The sequence below is a fragment of the Dipodomys spectabilis genome, unplaced genomic scaffold (genome assembly GCF_019054845.1).
Source record: "Dipodomys spectabilis isolate Male_0828 unplaced genomic scaffold, ASM1905484v1 ptg000076l, whole genome shotgun sequence".
Classification (NCBI taxonomy): Eukaryota; Metazoa; Chordata; class Mammalia; order Rodentia; family Heteromyidae; genus Dipodomys; species Dipodomys spectabilis.
Window position 1 is genome coordinate 5,467,879 of NW_024870753.1, and position 14,661 is coordinate 5,482,539.

At 39.5% G+C, this 14,661-nt stretch overlaps 1 protein-coding gene across 1 annotated transcript in view; it reads right to left on the reverse strand.

The window, feature by feature from the left end:
* Nucleotides 1-14,661, reverse strand: part of Sik3 (SIK family kinase 3) — a 179,265-nt gene that overhangs the window by 47,773 nt on the left and 116,831 nt on the right. Inside the window, 1 exon segment of the mRNA XM_042682761.1 lies at nucleotides 10,987-11,148. Coding sequence (XP_042538695.1) covers nucleotides 10,987-11,148 — 162 coding nt within the window.

The following is a 14,661-nucleotide window of genomic DNA, read 5'->3' on the forward strand; positions in this document are numbered from 1 at the left end:
TGCAGGAAATCAGTTAACACTTTATACAGGAAGTAATATTTGACTAGACCTTGAAAATAAATGATATTTTAAAGGTAGAAAGAGAGGAAAAGGCCTGGCATAGAAAGGAAATGGCTTAAGAAAGAATGTAAACACAGGATGTTAACAGTCTACTAATGCTAGAGATAGACAGGAAAGGTGAATTGGGGCTGGGCAGAGAAGGCCCTTCAAAGACAATGCTCAGAGATGAGACTTTGTGGTCAGCTCATGGCAGCCACCAAATGATTCTGAGAAAGGAAGTAACAGCATATGATTTATATCATCCAAAGCTTTGAGATGAAATGATGCCGATAGTAAGGAAGCATCAATCCACAGCTTCTCACCTTGAGAAGATATGAAATGAGTGGTAGGAAGGTGCCTAGGCCAGCCTTAAACCATGATCCTTTCAATTGTCACTCCCAGAAGTAACAACAAGCCTTGGAACAGAAAGATCCTAATCACTCCTCTAAAACCACAGGTACTTAGTCATTTGGAAGAACACTGGAGGGCTGAACTATCCCAGCTCATCAGTCTTGGGAAGAAAAAGGGAGAAGGCCTGGGATCATTCTAATGGCTTGCTTTCAGGGGACAAGTACTATCAACCATACTATCACATGCTCAAGTTCAGTTCACATGGCCCAAGATGAAGAACAGTATTAGATCAAACACTAGTAAATGTAATGATAACTTTATGAATTTTTTTGAATTTTTTTTTTTTTGGTCGGTCGTGGGGCCTGAGCTCTGGGCCTGGGCACTATCCCTCAGCTCTTCAGCTCAAGGCTAGCACTCTACCACTTGAGCTACAGCACCACTTCCAGTTTTTTTTCTGCTTATGTAGTGCTGAGGAATCAAACCCAGGGCCTCATGCATGCAAGGCAAGCGCTCTACCACTAAGCCACCTTCCCAGCCCTGTAATGATAACTTTAAATTAAGCACAGAACAAGAATAATACAAAAATAACATGGAAACTTAAGGCAAAGAGATTCAGTGCTTAATACACAAATGGGAGGGGAGGGAATGGGAGGGGAAAGAGGGGAAGAGGAGGACAAGGGAGAGGAAGGCAAGGGAAGGGATGAGAGAATTCAGTGTTAAGTTCAAAAGGTTAAGTAAATATGCTGGTAGTTTTGATATATACTAATAAATGCCAAAGGAAAGGGTAAAGACCTTTCCAGAATATCTGTTTTTACAATAGGGAATGGGTAAGTAAAATAAAGCAATCATTAAACATGATGACTACATATGGAATAGCATGGGGAAATTCCTGATTTAAATGTAAAAAGTCAAAAGCAGCATGTAAATTATACATACACTGATTATAATTATGGAAAACTTACACTGGAAAAAAAACAAAGATAAATCCATTCAACAGGATGACAGGCTTAGAGTCTCAAAGACAGTCTCAGATGACAGTCTCAAATTACAGTTTGAATATTTAGAAATCTCTTGCTCAAATCTCTTGTAATAAATTTTTTTGAACATAAAGATTTATACATCATCTTGAATACAAATTAAAACACTGAACCATTAATTTCAGATAATTCTCAAATGCCAAGGTTGATTTAAAAAAATTGATGTCTGTTAGTGTTTATCTGCAGGCAATAGGAAGGATTAATGACCTTATCATGTAAAACAGCCTGAAGAGTTTCAGAAGAGAGAACATGAGGCGTGGGTTAGGATGGGTCTCCAACACAGCAGAAGCTGTGATGTGAGGAAGTGTCCCTCCATCCACGTGGCCTTTGCTCACTTACTGCTCTACTCCTAATTGGTTCTTACCATAATTTGTTAAGTCTCCTTCCCAATGCCCAACACCCTAGCTGGTTAGCATTTGTCTGCAGCCTGAAATGGCAATTTAAAACCCGTTCTCTTAATGCACAGCAGCAGACTTTAATTTGAACCATATGTCTGTCTTTCAGGATGGTTTAACTACCAGAGCTTACTACACCAAGTTTGAGAGCTGAAATTCTTTATCCTAGGCAGGATCTTCAGCCTGGGGCTATATAAGGGTTATATATTGTATCCCTAAAAATAAGGCTATCATTAACTGGCTATGTGTAATGTGGTAAGGGGAAGAGGGAGAAATGAGTGGCATTAATTTAAAAATCAGAACAAAACTGCAACAGGAAATTTTCTTATTTGGTCCACCACTTCACAGCAATACCCTTGACTTCTTTTTTGGCTGACCAAAAAACAATCCAAAGCAGATGTAAAGAGATTCAGCAGTAAGCTACAGCTAGCCCCAATTGGCAGCCAAGCCCTCTAGGAGTACCCGAGTTTCCCTTCCCTGTATAAACTTGGAAGAGCAGAGAAAAAAAGGAAAAAAGGAAAGTGGGAAGGACATTTACCTATCCTATATGAAGAACTGGACCAGAAAACACTGTGACAAATTTTCAATTTTTTCAAATCAGAAAGCTTTTGAGGACCCACAACCTCAACAATTGCCATCAGAGACAAAGACCAAAAGCAGAAATAATTCTGCCCTTGGCTAATTTCTCAATGGACTGGCAGGGAAGTGGAGGACTTTGATGTACTTGCTAGAGGTGACTCAAAGAGCCAGTGATTAACACCAAGAGAAGATCCTTATATAAACAGGATTTAGACTGCTATACAGACTGTTAAAATGGAATATGACACAGATAAGGGAGCTGTTTTTCTTTTCTTATACTGTATTAGTGGCCTAGAAATCATGTCACCTGAAGGTTCTAGAACTGAACAAAACAAGAGTCAGAATTATGATGAGTGATGGTGTGCTTCAAAGCCCCTAGGAATCCCTTCACTCTTAAGAACAGGCCATGGGAAGTCCTCAGTTTTTAGCAATCCGTTCCAAACCCTGGCTCAACTTCCTAACTAGGGGCTAATAAAGAAGTAACGCCAAAAGCTACTGCTGACAGACCGAGGATATTTACACAAGAGAAAGCTTCATTATGGGAAACAAGAAATCAGCTTATTTCTGGGGGTGGGGTTGATACCGGCAAGAGATTGGCATTCTCAGGGGCAGATCTGGTATTTTCCTCCAACACACTTAGCAGACAGGATCACTAAAAACCCTCGCTATTTGTATATATTATAACCCAACCTCCTTCACTCTACCCTTCTGAAAAAGCCAGAAGTCCCCAAAACTTCCTCATCATCAGAGAGACACTTTCTACAAGCCATGCAAATGGAATCCACTACAATTCTTGAAAATATTGAGTATATTATAGTCATATTTCTAAATTATATGAAGGTAGAATTATGGAAACTCAATTATCCAATCAGGTAACTTTCCCCATACAAGGGCTTGAATTCAGTTCCTTATGCTCTTACTCATGGCTGGTGCTCTACCACTTAAAAGCCTCATCTCCAGTCTAATTTTTTGTAGACTAACTGAAGTTAGAGTCTCTCAGATTTTTCTGCCTAAGTTGGCTCTAAATCTTTTCCAGGACTCAGCCTCCTGAAAGCTAGGATTACAGGAGTAAGCAACTGGTCTGGAGTTCAATCTGGCAATTTTCTAATATACGACACAGTAAAATCTCCTTAAATTTTCAACAGAAAATTTTTTTTCAACAAATTTAAGGTATCAAATGGAAATATAGTAAATGGGTATAACAACTGTTTGTTTATCTATGCTTTTTCAAGACAAGGTCTCCTTTCGTAGCTCAGGCTGGACTTGAACTCATAATCCTCATGCCTTAGCATCTCAAGGGCTGGGATTTCAGGTGTACAGCACCAGGCACAGCTCATATTTTGTTTTGTTTCTAAAAGGTAAAAGGATAACAAGTTTCAGGCAGTAAATAACATTTTTAATTAAAAATAATGCACTAAAATGTTGGTAATATATTGAATTTTACTAAATACATGTGTGTATACATTTTATATAAATGTAGTATGTACATATTATGATTTTTTTTTGTTTGTTTTTGGGTCCGGTCGTGGGGCCTGAACTCTGGGCCTGGGCACTATCCCTCAGCTCTTTAGCTCAAGGCTAGCGCTCTACCACCTGAGCCACAGCACCACTTCCAGCTTTTTTTCTTTTTGCTGAGGAATCGAACCCAGGGCCTCATGCATGCAAGGCAAGCGCTCTACCACTGAGCCACCTTCCCAGCCCGTCTGTACATATTATGAATGCTTGAAAATTTTCAAAATTGTCCTTTTTCTGCAGCTTCACTAAGATGCTGATAAATTTCTTTTGTTTTTTTTCTATGTCCTTCTCTCTTTCAATTGTCATCCTCCAATTCTTTTGTTTTCTAGTTATCACCTAAATAAGTGATTTGCAATTAAAAGATGATAGCATGGAGATCCTGGAAGCTGAGAAGAAGCAACAACAATTTCAATGTACCCAAACCAGATGTTTATGTAAGAAAAGCCTATGGCTAGGGAGAATTCTTATCCCAGTTTCTCAAATCAGCATGTTTACATATCCTCAAGTGCAACCTTAGGATGCCAAGTGGTACAAAAGCTATAACCTGAATAGAATGTGTCTTGCTGGAACACATCCTAGGTTAAACTAAGTTAGTAATCTTAATATTAAAACAAATAGAACACAAAACAGGGGTTGGGAAGGTGGCTCAGTGGTAGAGCGCTTGCCTTGCATGCATGAGGCCCTGGGTTCGATTCCTCAGCACCATATAAGCAAAAAAGAAAAAAAGCCGGAAGTGGCACTGTGGCTTAAGTGGTAGAGCGCTAGCCTTAAGCTGAAGAGCTGAGGGACAACACCCAGGCCCAGAGTTCAGGCCCCACAACCGGACTCCCCCCCCAAAACAAGAACACAAAGCCGACAAGAATGTTAAAGCTAAAGCTTGTGATTAAAAGTTTGTTTAAAATAAAATTTAAAAAAAATATATAAAAAAAAAAGTTTGTTTAAAGTAGGTCACCCCAGACCATCCTTGACCCCCACTCTGTATGAGCTCATTCCCTTCCCTGTGTGAGGAACCATAGTGGGGAAATCTGAGACACTCTGGGAACACAGTTATGGTGAGTAAGGCTCTACAAACAAAAAGTTGTTCTTGATCTTAGTAGGGTGTGATTGCTTTTCAAGATCACTAAGACTCCACTCAAACCCCAAATCTACAATTGATACTAAATGGATGGCTTGTGTTTTTAACTTTAGGATCGTTTCATACAAAACCCACTGATTATGTGAAATACATGGTCTCACTTTGTAGCACAGGCTGACTTCAAACTCGCAATCCTCCTGCCTCTGACTCTTAAATTCTAAGATTATAGACATGTGCTACCACATGACTCTGAAATACCTTTTTGAGAGGCTTGAGCACTGCCCTTTAGCTTTTTTGCTGCTGCTCTGCCACTTGAACCACAGCTCCACTTCCAGCTTTTTTTTTTTGCTGGTTAATTAGAGATAGGAGTCTCACGGATTTTCCTGCCCTGGCTGGCTTTGAACTCAGATCCTCAGATCTCAGCCTCCTGAATAGCTAGGATTAAGAATGTGAGCCACTGGCACCCAGCCGATTTCCCCCCCTTTTTAAAAAAAAGAGATGCAGTGGTCTCACTGTGACAGCACTGAGGTCAAATTCTTCCACAGTACCTTAAATCCAGGCACTCTGGAAATTCTTTCCAAAATATTGGCGTTTCCGTAGCTGCCCTCCAGATCTCTGCTATGTACTGGCTGCCAACTAAAGCAGAAGCACGGGAGCGGAAACTGCCTCAGGGAGCCATTCTGGGAGTCGACATTTAAAGGGAAAAGTTTCCAACTCCCTTAGATTTAAAAAAAAAGTTTCCACAATTTTCAAAACATTCTCATAATATCTGATTCTTTGAAGGACCTTTTCTTCAGGAAGCCAGCTACCTTTCAGGGTTTTTTATCTTTATTTTCTTTCTTCTTGTAGTACTAGGATTTGAACCGAGGGTCTCATGCCTGCTAGGCAGGTACTCTATCACCTGAGTCATGCTCCCAAGCCCCAGCTATTTTAATTTTATTACTTAACCTTTGGGGAAAGTTCTAGAATTTCTTTCAAAGAACAGTGTACCCAACATTAAAAAGTAAGACATCATTTTTGCTGGCAAGATTGCTCATGCCTGTCATTCCACTAATATAGATGGCTATAAGCAGGAAAAATGTGGTGTAAGGCTGGTCCCAGGCAAAAGTGTAAACTCTACCTAAAACTTAGTAAAAAGGGCTGGCTCAAGGAGTAATGTACTTGCCTAGAAAGTACAGGCCTTGAGTTCAAATCCTGGTACCATCACCAACAGCAACAAAGAAAATGACATTTTTATTTAAAGTTTTAGCACAATCTCCACTCAAAATATATCTTTGAAAGTGCCTTCTTTTGGCTCGGGTATTTGATTGGTTATCTAGTCTCAGAAATTCTCCCATGTTTGTCCCCTTGTACTTGTTAATTTCTGCCTTGCCATATCGATTATCACCACCCTCAAGCAAGATTTTTAACATCTGGCAGCCACTGACTGGTCTTCTATTACTTTTCTGTCCTCGCCCATCTTTTTTCCCTATCTAGTCTGAAGTTAACTTATTATGCCTTATACTCAAGCAATCTCATAATCCAGTAAAAACAATAACTCTACCATGTCATACATGAGTCCTCTACTTTATTTTAGAAGGGGGGATAATGTACCATGTGCATTGTCCTCAGCTCATGCTGCTCCAACTTAGCTTCCCAAAATAAAACCTCACATCCTCCCCTGTGGTGTACAACTGGCCTTTGCCAGTTCTCCTCCCACTTCCTTTTATGGTCTAGTCATGTGACCTTTCTCCCACCTCCCAAGTCCGTTAGGTTCATGGCGCTCAGGCCTCCACGCTGCTCTTCCTAGGCTCAGAGGCTTTGACTGTCCTAGATAACTAGATATCCAGTATCTCACCACAAGGCATTCTATCACATTATCAGATTCTATCTTCACACAGTCCTTAGAAGAGCTTCCTGGCCTGCGAGTACTGTCTATCAGTCCCCATCAGAATGTTAGTTCTAAGGGACTGTTTTATCCACTGCTGCATCTCTAGGGACTCAATCAGTGCCTGAACATAGGAGTGCTGACTGACTAAGCCTCTGGAATTCTCATCTGTACCCTACTGGTCTTAATTCAAATGTTATAGCAAGGGCTATGTCTTTATCAGCCCTGGTCCAAAGTTATGATGGTACCTGTCACAGAAGAGGTCCATGCTAGCCAGTGGCAGTGGGGAGGGGAAGGGGAGGGCAGGGAGGGCAACAAACAGGATATGGCAGGATATGGTTAGCATCCCTGAGGAATTCGCCGTTACAGAGTTTTACAAACTCAAGTAGTTTCTTCATCCTCCACAATCCTGTGGTTATTAGGTTGTCCTGTTAACATGGTGAGGAATCACCGCACAGCAAGGCATCGAACTCTAACCAGCTAGCACCAAGGGATCAAGTCTCAAGCTGAGAGTCATGTGCTGGGCTCCCCATCCTTCACCTGCTTCTCCAGAATACCTCACACATAGGAAGCATGGGAAATCAAGGTCAGAAACGAAGAATCCTCTTCCCCAACAATGAAACTCCATATGGAAGAAGTTCATGTGAGTACCCTTTATAAGAAGAGGTGTCACTATTCAGAAGTAAATGTACTCATGACCTGACTCTCGTAAATGTAACCCCTCTGTACATCACCTTTACAGTAATAAAAATAAAATAAAATAAATTTAAAGTTTTGAGATGGTTTTGTATGTGCATGCACATGTGCTGATACAGAACCTGAACTCTGGGCCTGAGTGGTGCTCCTTAGCTTTGCTCCAGTGGTACTCTATCATAGCTCCACTGATAAGAATCTTACAGACTTTCCTGCCCACGCTGGCTTTGAACCTCGATCCTCAGATCTCAGCCTCCTGAGTAGCTAGGATTACAGGCGTGAGCCACCAGTGCCCAGATTTTCTTACATTTCTTAATTTGAATTATTATTAGCTCCAAATTAATTTGCTACTGTAACATAGAGTTTAAAAATAAGATATTGGGGGCTGGGAAGGTGGCTCAGTGATAGAGCACTTGCCTTGCATGCATAAGGCTCTGGGTTCAATTCCTCAGCACCACATAAGCAACAAGAAAAAAGCCGGAAGTGGCACTGTGGCTCCAGTGGTAGAGTGCTAGCCTTGAGCTGAAGAGCTGAAGGACAGCGCCCAGGCCCAGAGTTCAGGCCCCATGACAGGAACCCCCTTCTCCCCCCCCCAAAAAAATAGATAATGCGGCTGGGAACGTGGCTCAGTGATAGAGTACTTGCCTTGCATGCATGAGGCACTGGGTTTGATTCCTCAGCACCACATAACCAGAAAAAGCCAGAAGTGGTACTGTGGCTCAAGTGGTAGAGTGCTAGCCTTGAGCTGAAGAGCTGAGGGACAGCTCCCAGGCCCAGAGTTCAGGCCCCACAACTGACAAAAAATAAATAAAAAAAGAAAAAAAGATACTTTATAGTAACAGTATCCTTTTTCCTTTCAGTACAAAAGATTAAACTTACAATACCAGATAAGCATTTTCTCACTAAATTCCATCTACACTCTTACTTTTTTAAAAATAGGTTTCAATATGTAGCCTTCAATCTCACATTTTCCTGCCTTAACCTGCCAAGTGCTGGGACTATAGGAATGTGACACTTCACACAATAAGACTAACTATATCTTTAATATATAACTAATAACTAAGATTAACAAAGCTTTAATGTAATAATCTCTTGTTCTTAGCTTGGTGTGGTAGTCATTTTTTAAAAAATCGTTTTCATGTATTTCTTTTTTCTTACTGAAATTTATAATATGTTATCAAAAATGACCCATTGAAAAGATCAAGGATCTAAAAATTACTTTTCGTTCTTAAAATTACAGCAGATTTCATTACCTATCTGACCTAATCCTGTCAAAACCATCCAACCTACCTCTCCATAATTAGTCATGTTCTACTTGGCTTCAACTGGAATCATTTCTCCCACTGGCCCATTAATTGCAAAGAAGACTTGGCAGGTGAGAATGGGAACTTCAATTTTATCTAATTTATGTGCAAGAAAGGAAGTTCAGGCAATGACTGAGATGCCGAGTAAGGGTGGCATGTAGGAGGGGAAAAAAAAATAACAGGAGCAAAGGTAGATACTGTGTCAGGCCACAAAAGCTAGGTACTTATTTATTCCTTATGTGCTCTGAAAACAAGTAATAAAAATGTAAACACTGGGTTAACAAACTTAAAAATCTTGCCCAAGTATATGCACTAACATGCAGAGGGCCCTAGGCTGGCCGCCTGCACTCCAGAAATCCACAATCATATCCAGCATGTTTAGACTCTTACTGTGACTACCTAGCTGGCAAAGAAAGCACTTAGGAACCTTGGCCAATAATGTAATAAACTTGAACTCTCAACTCTCACCCTGCCAAGGAAGAAAATCTTTAGAAATGCATTTCACGAGCTGGGAAGGTAATGCAGTGGTAGAATGCTTGCCTTGCATGCATGAGGCCCTGGGTTTGATTCTCAGCACCACATAGGCAGAAAAGGCACTGTGGCTCTAGTGGTAGAGCACTAGCCTAGAGCTGAGGGATAGGGCCCACGCCCAGAATTCAGGCCCCATGACTGACAAAAAAGAAAGAAAAAAAAGAAAGAAATGCATTTCACACCTCAACTTTTCAAGGTAATTATATTTTAACTGTATTTCAATCTTTGATATAAAACGCATGCTTTTTTTAATCTGGGAGATAGGGGATATACAATGTAGTTCTGGAAAGAGTCTGACAACCAAAATGGTTTCTCATTTATAGTTTTTATGTGACCTGCAGTCACTTTTTTCTATCAATAGGTGGTGGGCTTGTATTTGTAGGCAAAATGTGAATTCAGCAAATGTGAAACATGAGCAGATCAAGACAGTGAAAAGAGCATTTTGGGCCTAGTCAGATGAGTAGATTAGTGAGACTTGAGGCTGGCTTCAAAAACAAAAATTATGGTTAAAGTTAACTGAGAGCCTGGTGGCATCAGTAGCTAATACCCATAATCCTAGCTACTCAGAAGGCTAAGATTTGAGGATCGAAGCCAGCAGAGGCAGAAAAGTCTGTAAGACCCCTCTAAAATATCAGCAAAAACGCTAGACTGGAAGCATGGCTCATGTCATGAAATGTGGACATATATATTTATGTAAAGAAAAGAAAAACACAGAAAAAGCTTAGAGATAAGGTTCTTAATCTGCTTTGAAGCATTTTAAAACGGGATAACTTTTAGTAAAGCATTATATATGGGAAATATAATGCTTTATATAGTTGGGAAATAAAAATAGCTAACTACTTGTATACACCTATAAGATCTATTCTTATTAAATTATTATAAAATTTTGGCCTTTAGAAACAGCAGGCTTTATGTTGCCAGCAAAGGCATAGACAAACCTTTGTCATCAAAGCTCAGAGGGCAAACAATTTTAGCAATTTCCCTTTCTACTTTATTTTATTCTTGATTATCCAAAAAAGATTCATCAACTAAAATAACAGTATTTAAAATATCACCCTTTCCTTTCTTTCTCCCTAGTTTAATGACTACTAGTATTACATTTTAAAAAATGTTTTTGTATCTATTTTCAAACTATTAAAAAAAAATTCCAGAGCGAGGGATGGTGGTGAACATTGACAATCCCAGCATTCAGAAAGGAGAGGCAAAAAGATCGAAGTTCTACACCAGCCTGGGCTATAAAGTGAGACCCTGTCTCAAAAAAAAAAAAAAAAGAAAGAAAGAAAACCCAAGGGCTATGGATGCAACCCAGTGGTAAAGTACTTGCCTAGTTGCAAAGGCTCTGGGTTCAATCCTGAGCACTGTAAAACATGAATGAATGAATGAATGAAACTCAGACTTGGTATGCAGCTCAGTGGTGGAACACAAGCTTAGCATACACAGCCTAAATTTAATTCCTAGCAACCAACCAACAAACAAAAGCAGGTTTAATTTCTGCTATGTATGCATTACTTCTTTCTGAATAGATGGATTAGATGATCCTTTAAGAACCCTAAAGGAAAAAGGCTCCTTTGTTCTCTGCACACCCTAGCACACTTCTCACCTGCTATTTTGATATTCAGATTGGCATCCAGAAGCAAATTTTCAGCTTTTAAATCACGATGAACAATGTTCCGACAGTGACAAAAATATACAGCTGTGACGATCTGCTTGAACTTCCGTCGGGCTTCTTTTTCTGCCATTCTGCCATGGGCCACCAGGTGGTCTGTGTTGAAGAAGAGGACAGTCAGTTCTCTCTCTCTTTTTTTTTTTTTTTCCTGTGGGTCGTGGGGCCTGAACTCTGGGCCTGTCCCTCAGCTCTTCAGCTGTCGACTAGCGCTCTACCACTTGAGCCTCAGCCCCACTTCCGGCTTTTTCTGCTTATGTGGTGCTGAGGAATCAAACCCAGGGCACTCTACCACTGAGCTACCTTCCCAGCCCCAACAGTCAGTTCTCATTCTGATGCTGGTATAATTTCAAAAGGCAGACTATGAGGGATGCAAAGGGACCACACCAAACAATAAAAAAGTAAAATGGGCAAAAAGACAATACCATACTTAGCAGTCCTAGTTGGTACTATTTGAGAAAAAAAAAAAAAAACTCTTTTGAAATATCCAAAGTATTTTAAGTGTAAATCCTGTTGTGCATGAGAATGCGCTCACACCACCATAAGAAGTAAGTGTTTAGAGGACTAAATGGCATTGTTTAAGAATCCTAACATTCAACATCTTCCTCTTCATATCCTGATTGCCAAAGATTACATATACATGAACAAACACGCATGAAGATAAGTATCAAAAGTATTTTCTGTGTTAAAGGGTGTTCAAAAAGCAGAGTCCCAGTAATCAATTGTTTTAGGAATGGGTAGACTTGTTGGAGAGAAAATTACCTTCTACCAGACTCCATTAGATTTCCTTAAAGCTCTATAATTTGACATAAAACATACTTCTCTGGTCACTTAGCAACACATCTTCATCTTTAAATCTGCATTTGTTGAGCTTCCCAAATGTTTTTAGAACCATGTCGTTAATTTTTACAGATAATATCAACAGAAAAGCAAATGAAGCTTCTGCCAAGTTAAATGAAATAATTTCATTAGCTTCACTGCTAAGGTATAGCAAAATAATTTACATGTAACAAACTGTAATAGGCAAGTTATCTCAAAATTAAAAAAATAATTTGACTGATTCATAATTAATACAGCAAATTATTTTAAGTACCATCCAAAATTGGCAATATGTATATACTAAACCAATGACATATATACATTTTGAATGCATTTGTCATCACATGTACCCTGAGATAGTAATAAAGTAAAAAATAAACACTACAGATAAATGTACTGTTGTCTATCAACAGTAGTAGTTCATTACAACTACCTAGTTATAACCTAGTTGTTTTGGTGAAATCTCATACAACCTCAGAACTAATCAATAATCTTTTTTTTCCCTTAGAATAAAAAGTAAATACATAGTAAAACCTGACTGTCAAGACTGAGAAATGAGAGAAAGGGCTAACAATCCATCAACAGTAAAGTTGGAAAAGAAATCAAACTATATTTTGACTACAAAATCCTGGAGTGGAAAACTATTAGTAAGTTGAGTATCTAGGAGTGGGGGAGGTCCAGATCAAGGCTACAGCATGTACTTTGCACGCTTGAGGCCCTGGGTTTGATCCTCAGCACACACATACACACTTACAAGTCAATAATTTAGATTATTAAGAAAGACTCTTCACTCCAAACTTAGTGTAGGATGGCTGTAATCTCAGCAATGGAGAGGTTGAGGAAGGAGGATCATAGAGTTCAAGGCCAACCTGCACTAACCTTTCTTAAAACACAGAGAAAGAAAGAAAGAAAGAAAGAAAGAAAGAAAGAAAGAAAGAAAGAAAGAAAGAAAGAAAGAAAGAAAGAAAGGAAGGAAGGAAGGAAGGAAGGAAGGAAGGAAGGAAGGAAGGAAGGAAGGAAGGAAGGAAGGAAGGAAGGAAGGAAGAAAGAAAGGAAAGAAAGAAAGAAAAGGAAGGAAGGAAGGAAGGAAGGAAGGAAGGAAGGAAGGAAGGAAGGAAGGAAGGAAGGAAGAAGAAAGAAAGAGCTCAAAAGAACTTCAAGAACGGTTGTAATTTATGTTTACTTATATACAAGATTTTGAAGTATGTCCTTCAAAAACAATCACTGCTATTTCCCAGGTGTCTGACTCAATAGAAAAAAGGAGAAAGAAGGCTTTATCCTAGATGTCAGAGGCCTAAAAGACAGCTTCCTATAGAGACTCAGATGAAGTGATAAGTGAGTACACACTCTGGTGTGTTTAGGCTTCTGAGAGAGCTGTCACATGAACTTTAATCCCTGCCTAGGGACAGTAACTTCACATAAGCTTACGGAACCGGACATCCATCCGATGCAGAGTGTTATATTTTAATTGAAGAGGTCATTCTCTAACAGTACCTGTGTCTTTGACCCCTTATTTCTCTTAAGAGGGGGCTAATTATTCTAATAATATGTTTTAGTTGCTAAACTTTGTCTAATTAAAGAGCTTTGAAGAGACAGCTATTCTTGAGAAACATAAAAATAAACTCTTATGAAGGTTTACCATCAGAAGCTCATTTGGGCAAGCACCCATTAATTAAAATGCCCAAGAGACATCCATCTGGCAGTAAACACTAATTACCAGAACACATCAAAGAGCTTCTTAAATGTGACAGAATGATTAATTTTGTGATTTCCAAAGTAATTGATTTTCTTTTATTTAAAAAAACTCTTTATAAATGTCTAAAGTATTTTATCATAGAGGCCAGAAGCTGGTGGAATGCAGCCGAGTTCTGTTTTATCTCCATAATGACACATTGGTCGTCCTTGGACAAAACATTTATACTGCCAATTACCCCCACCTCTAGGTCTGTTAACCAGAATTAACTCTCACATGGCATAGGCCAATAAGGGCTGGTATACTGGAATGAACTTCACTTAAGAGTTACCAAATGTGACAAAACTTTAATTTTCAAAGATGTTTAAGAACACTTTTTAAAGGTCTACTCAGTACTATACAGAAAATATTTAAGCCGGGCACCAGTAGCTCATGCCTGTAATCTTAGCTACTCAGAAGGCTGAGATCTGAGGATCACAGTTCAAAGCCAGCCTGGGAAGGAAAGTCTGTGAAACTCTTATCTCCAATAAGCCACCAGAAAACTGGAAGTGGCGCTGTGGCTCAAAGTGTCAGAGCACTAGCCTTGAGCTGAAGAGCTCTGAGACAGTGCCCAGGCCCAGAGTTCAAGCCCCACGACCAAAACAAAATAAAATAAAATTTAAGTTTTTCATCAATAGATGACGATTCTGAAGCATTTAAAGATAATTATTCTGCACATCAACTTCACTGTTAATAGTCCTAGTGGTAATACACTGGATAAAATTGTAACTTACCCCACACATAAGTCAAACTATAATGCCCCCCCAAGTCACCTTCAATATTCCTGTAATTATAGATATAAAGAAGATACACAAATCACTTATGGTTTCTTGAGATGTAGCCATTGGGGTTTGCCTCAAACTTGCAACTCTCCTGTTTTCACCTCCCAAGGGCTGGGATTACAGTTGTGCATACCATGCCCAGATACACAACTCTTTTTTTTGAAAAACACACACACACACACACACACACACACACACACTACAAACATTAGGTACTTCCTCCTTGCCATGGTATCTGGGGTTCGTGTTTTCTTTTGTTAGAATCCTGCTCTTCTTTGT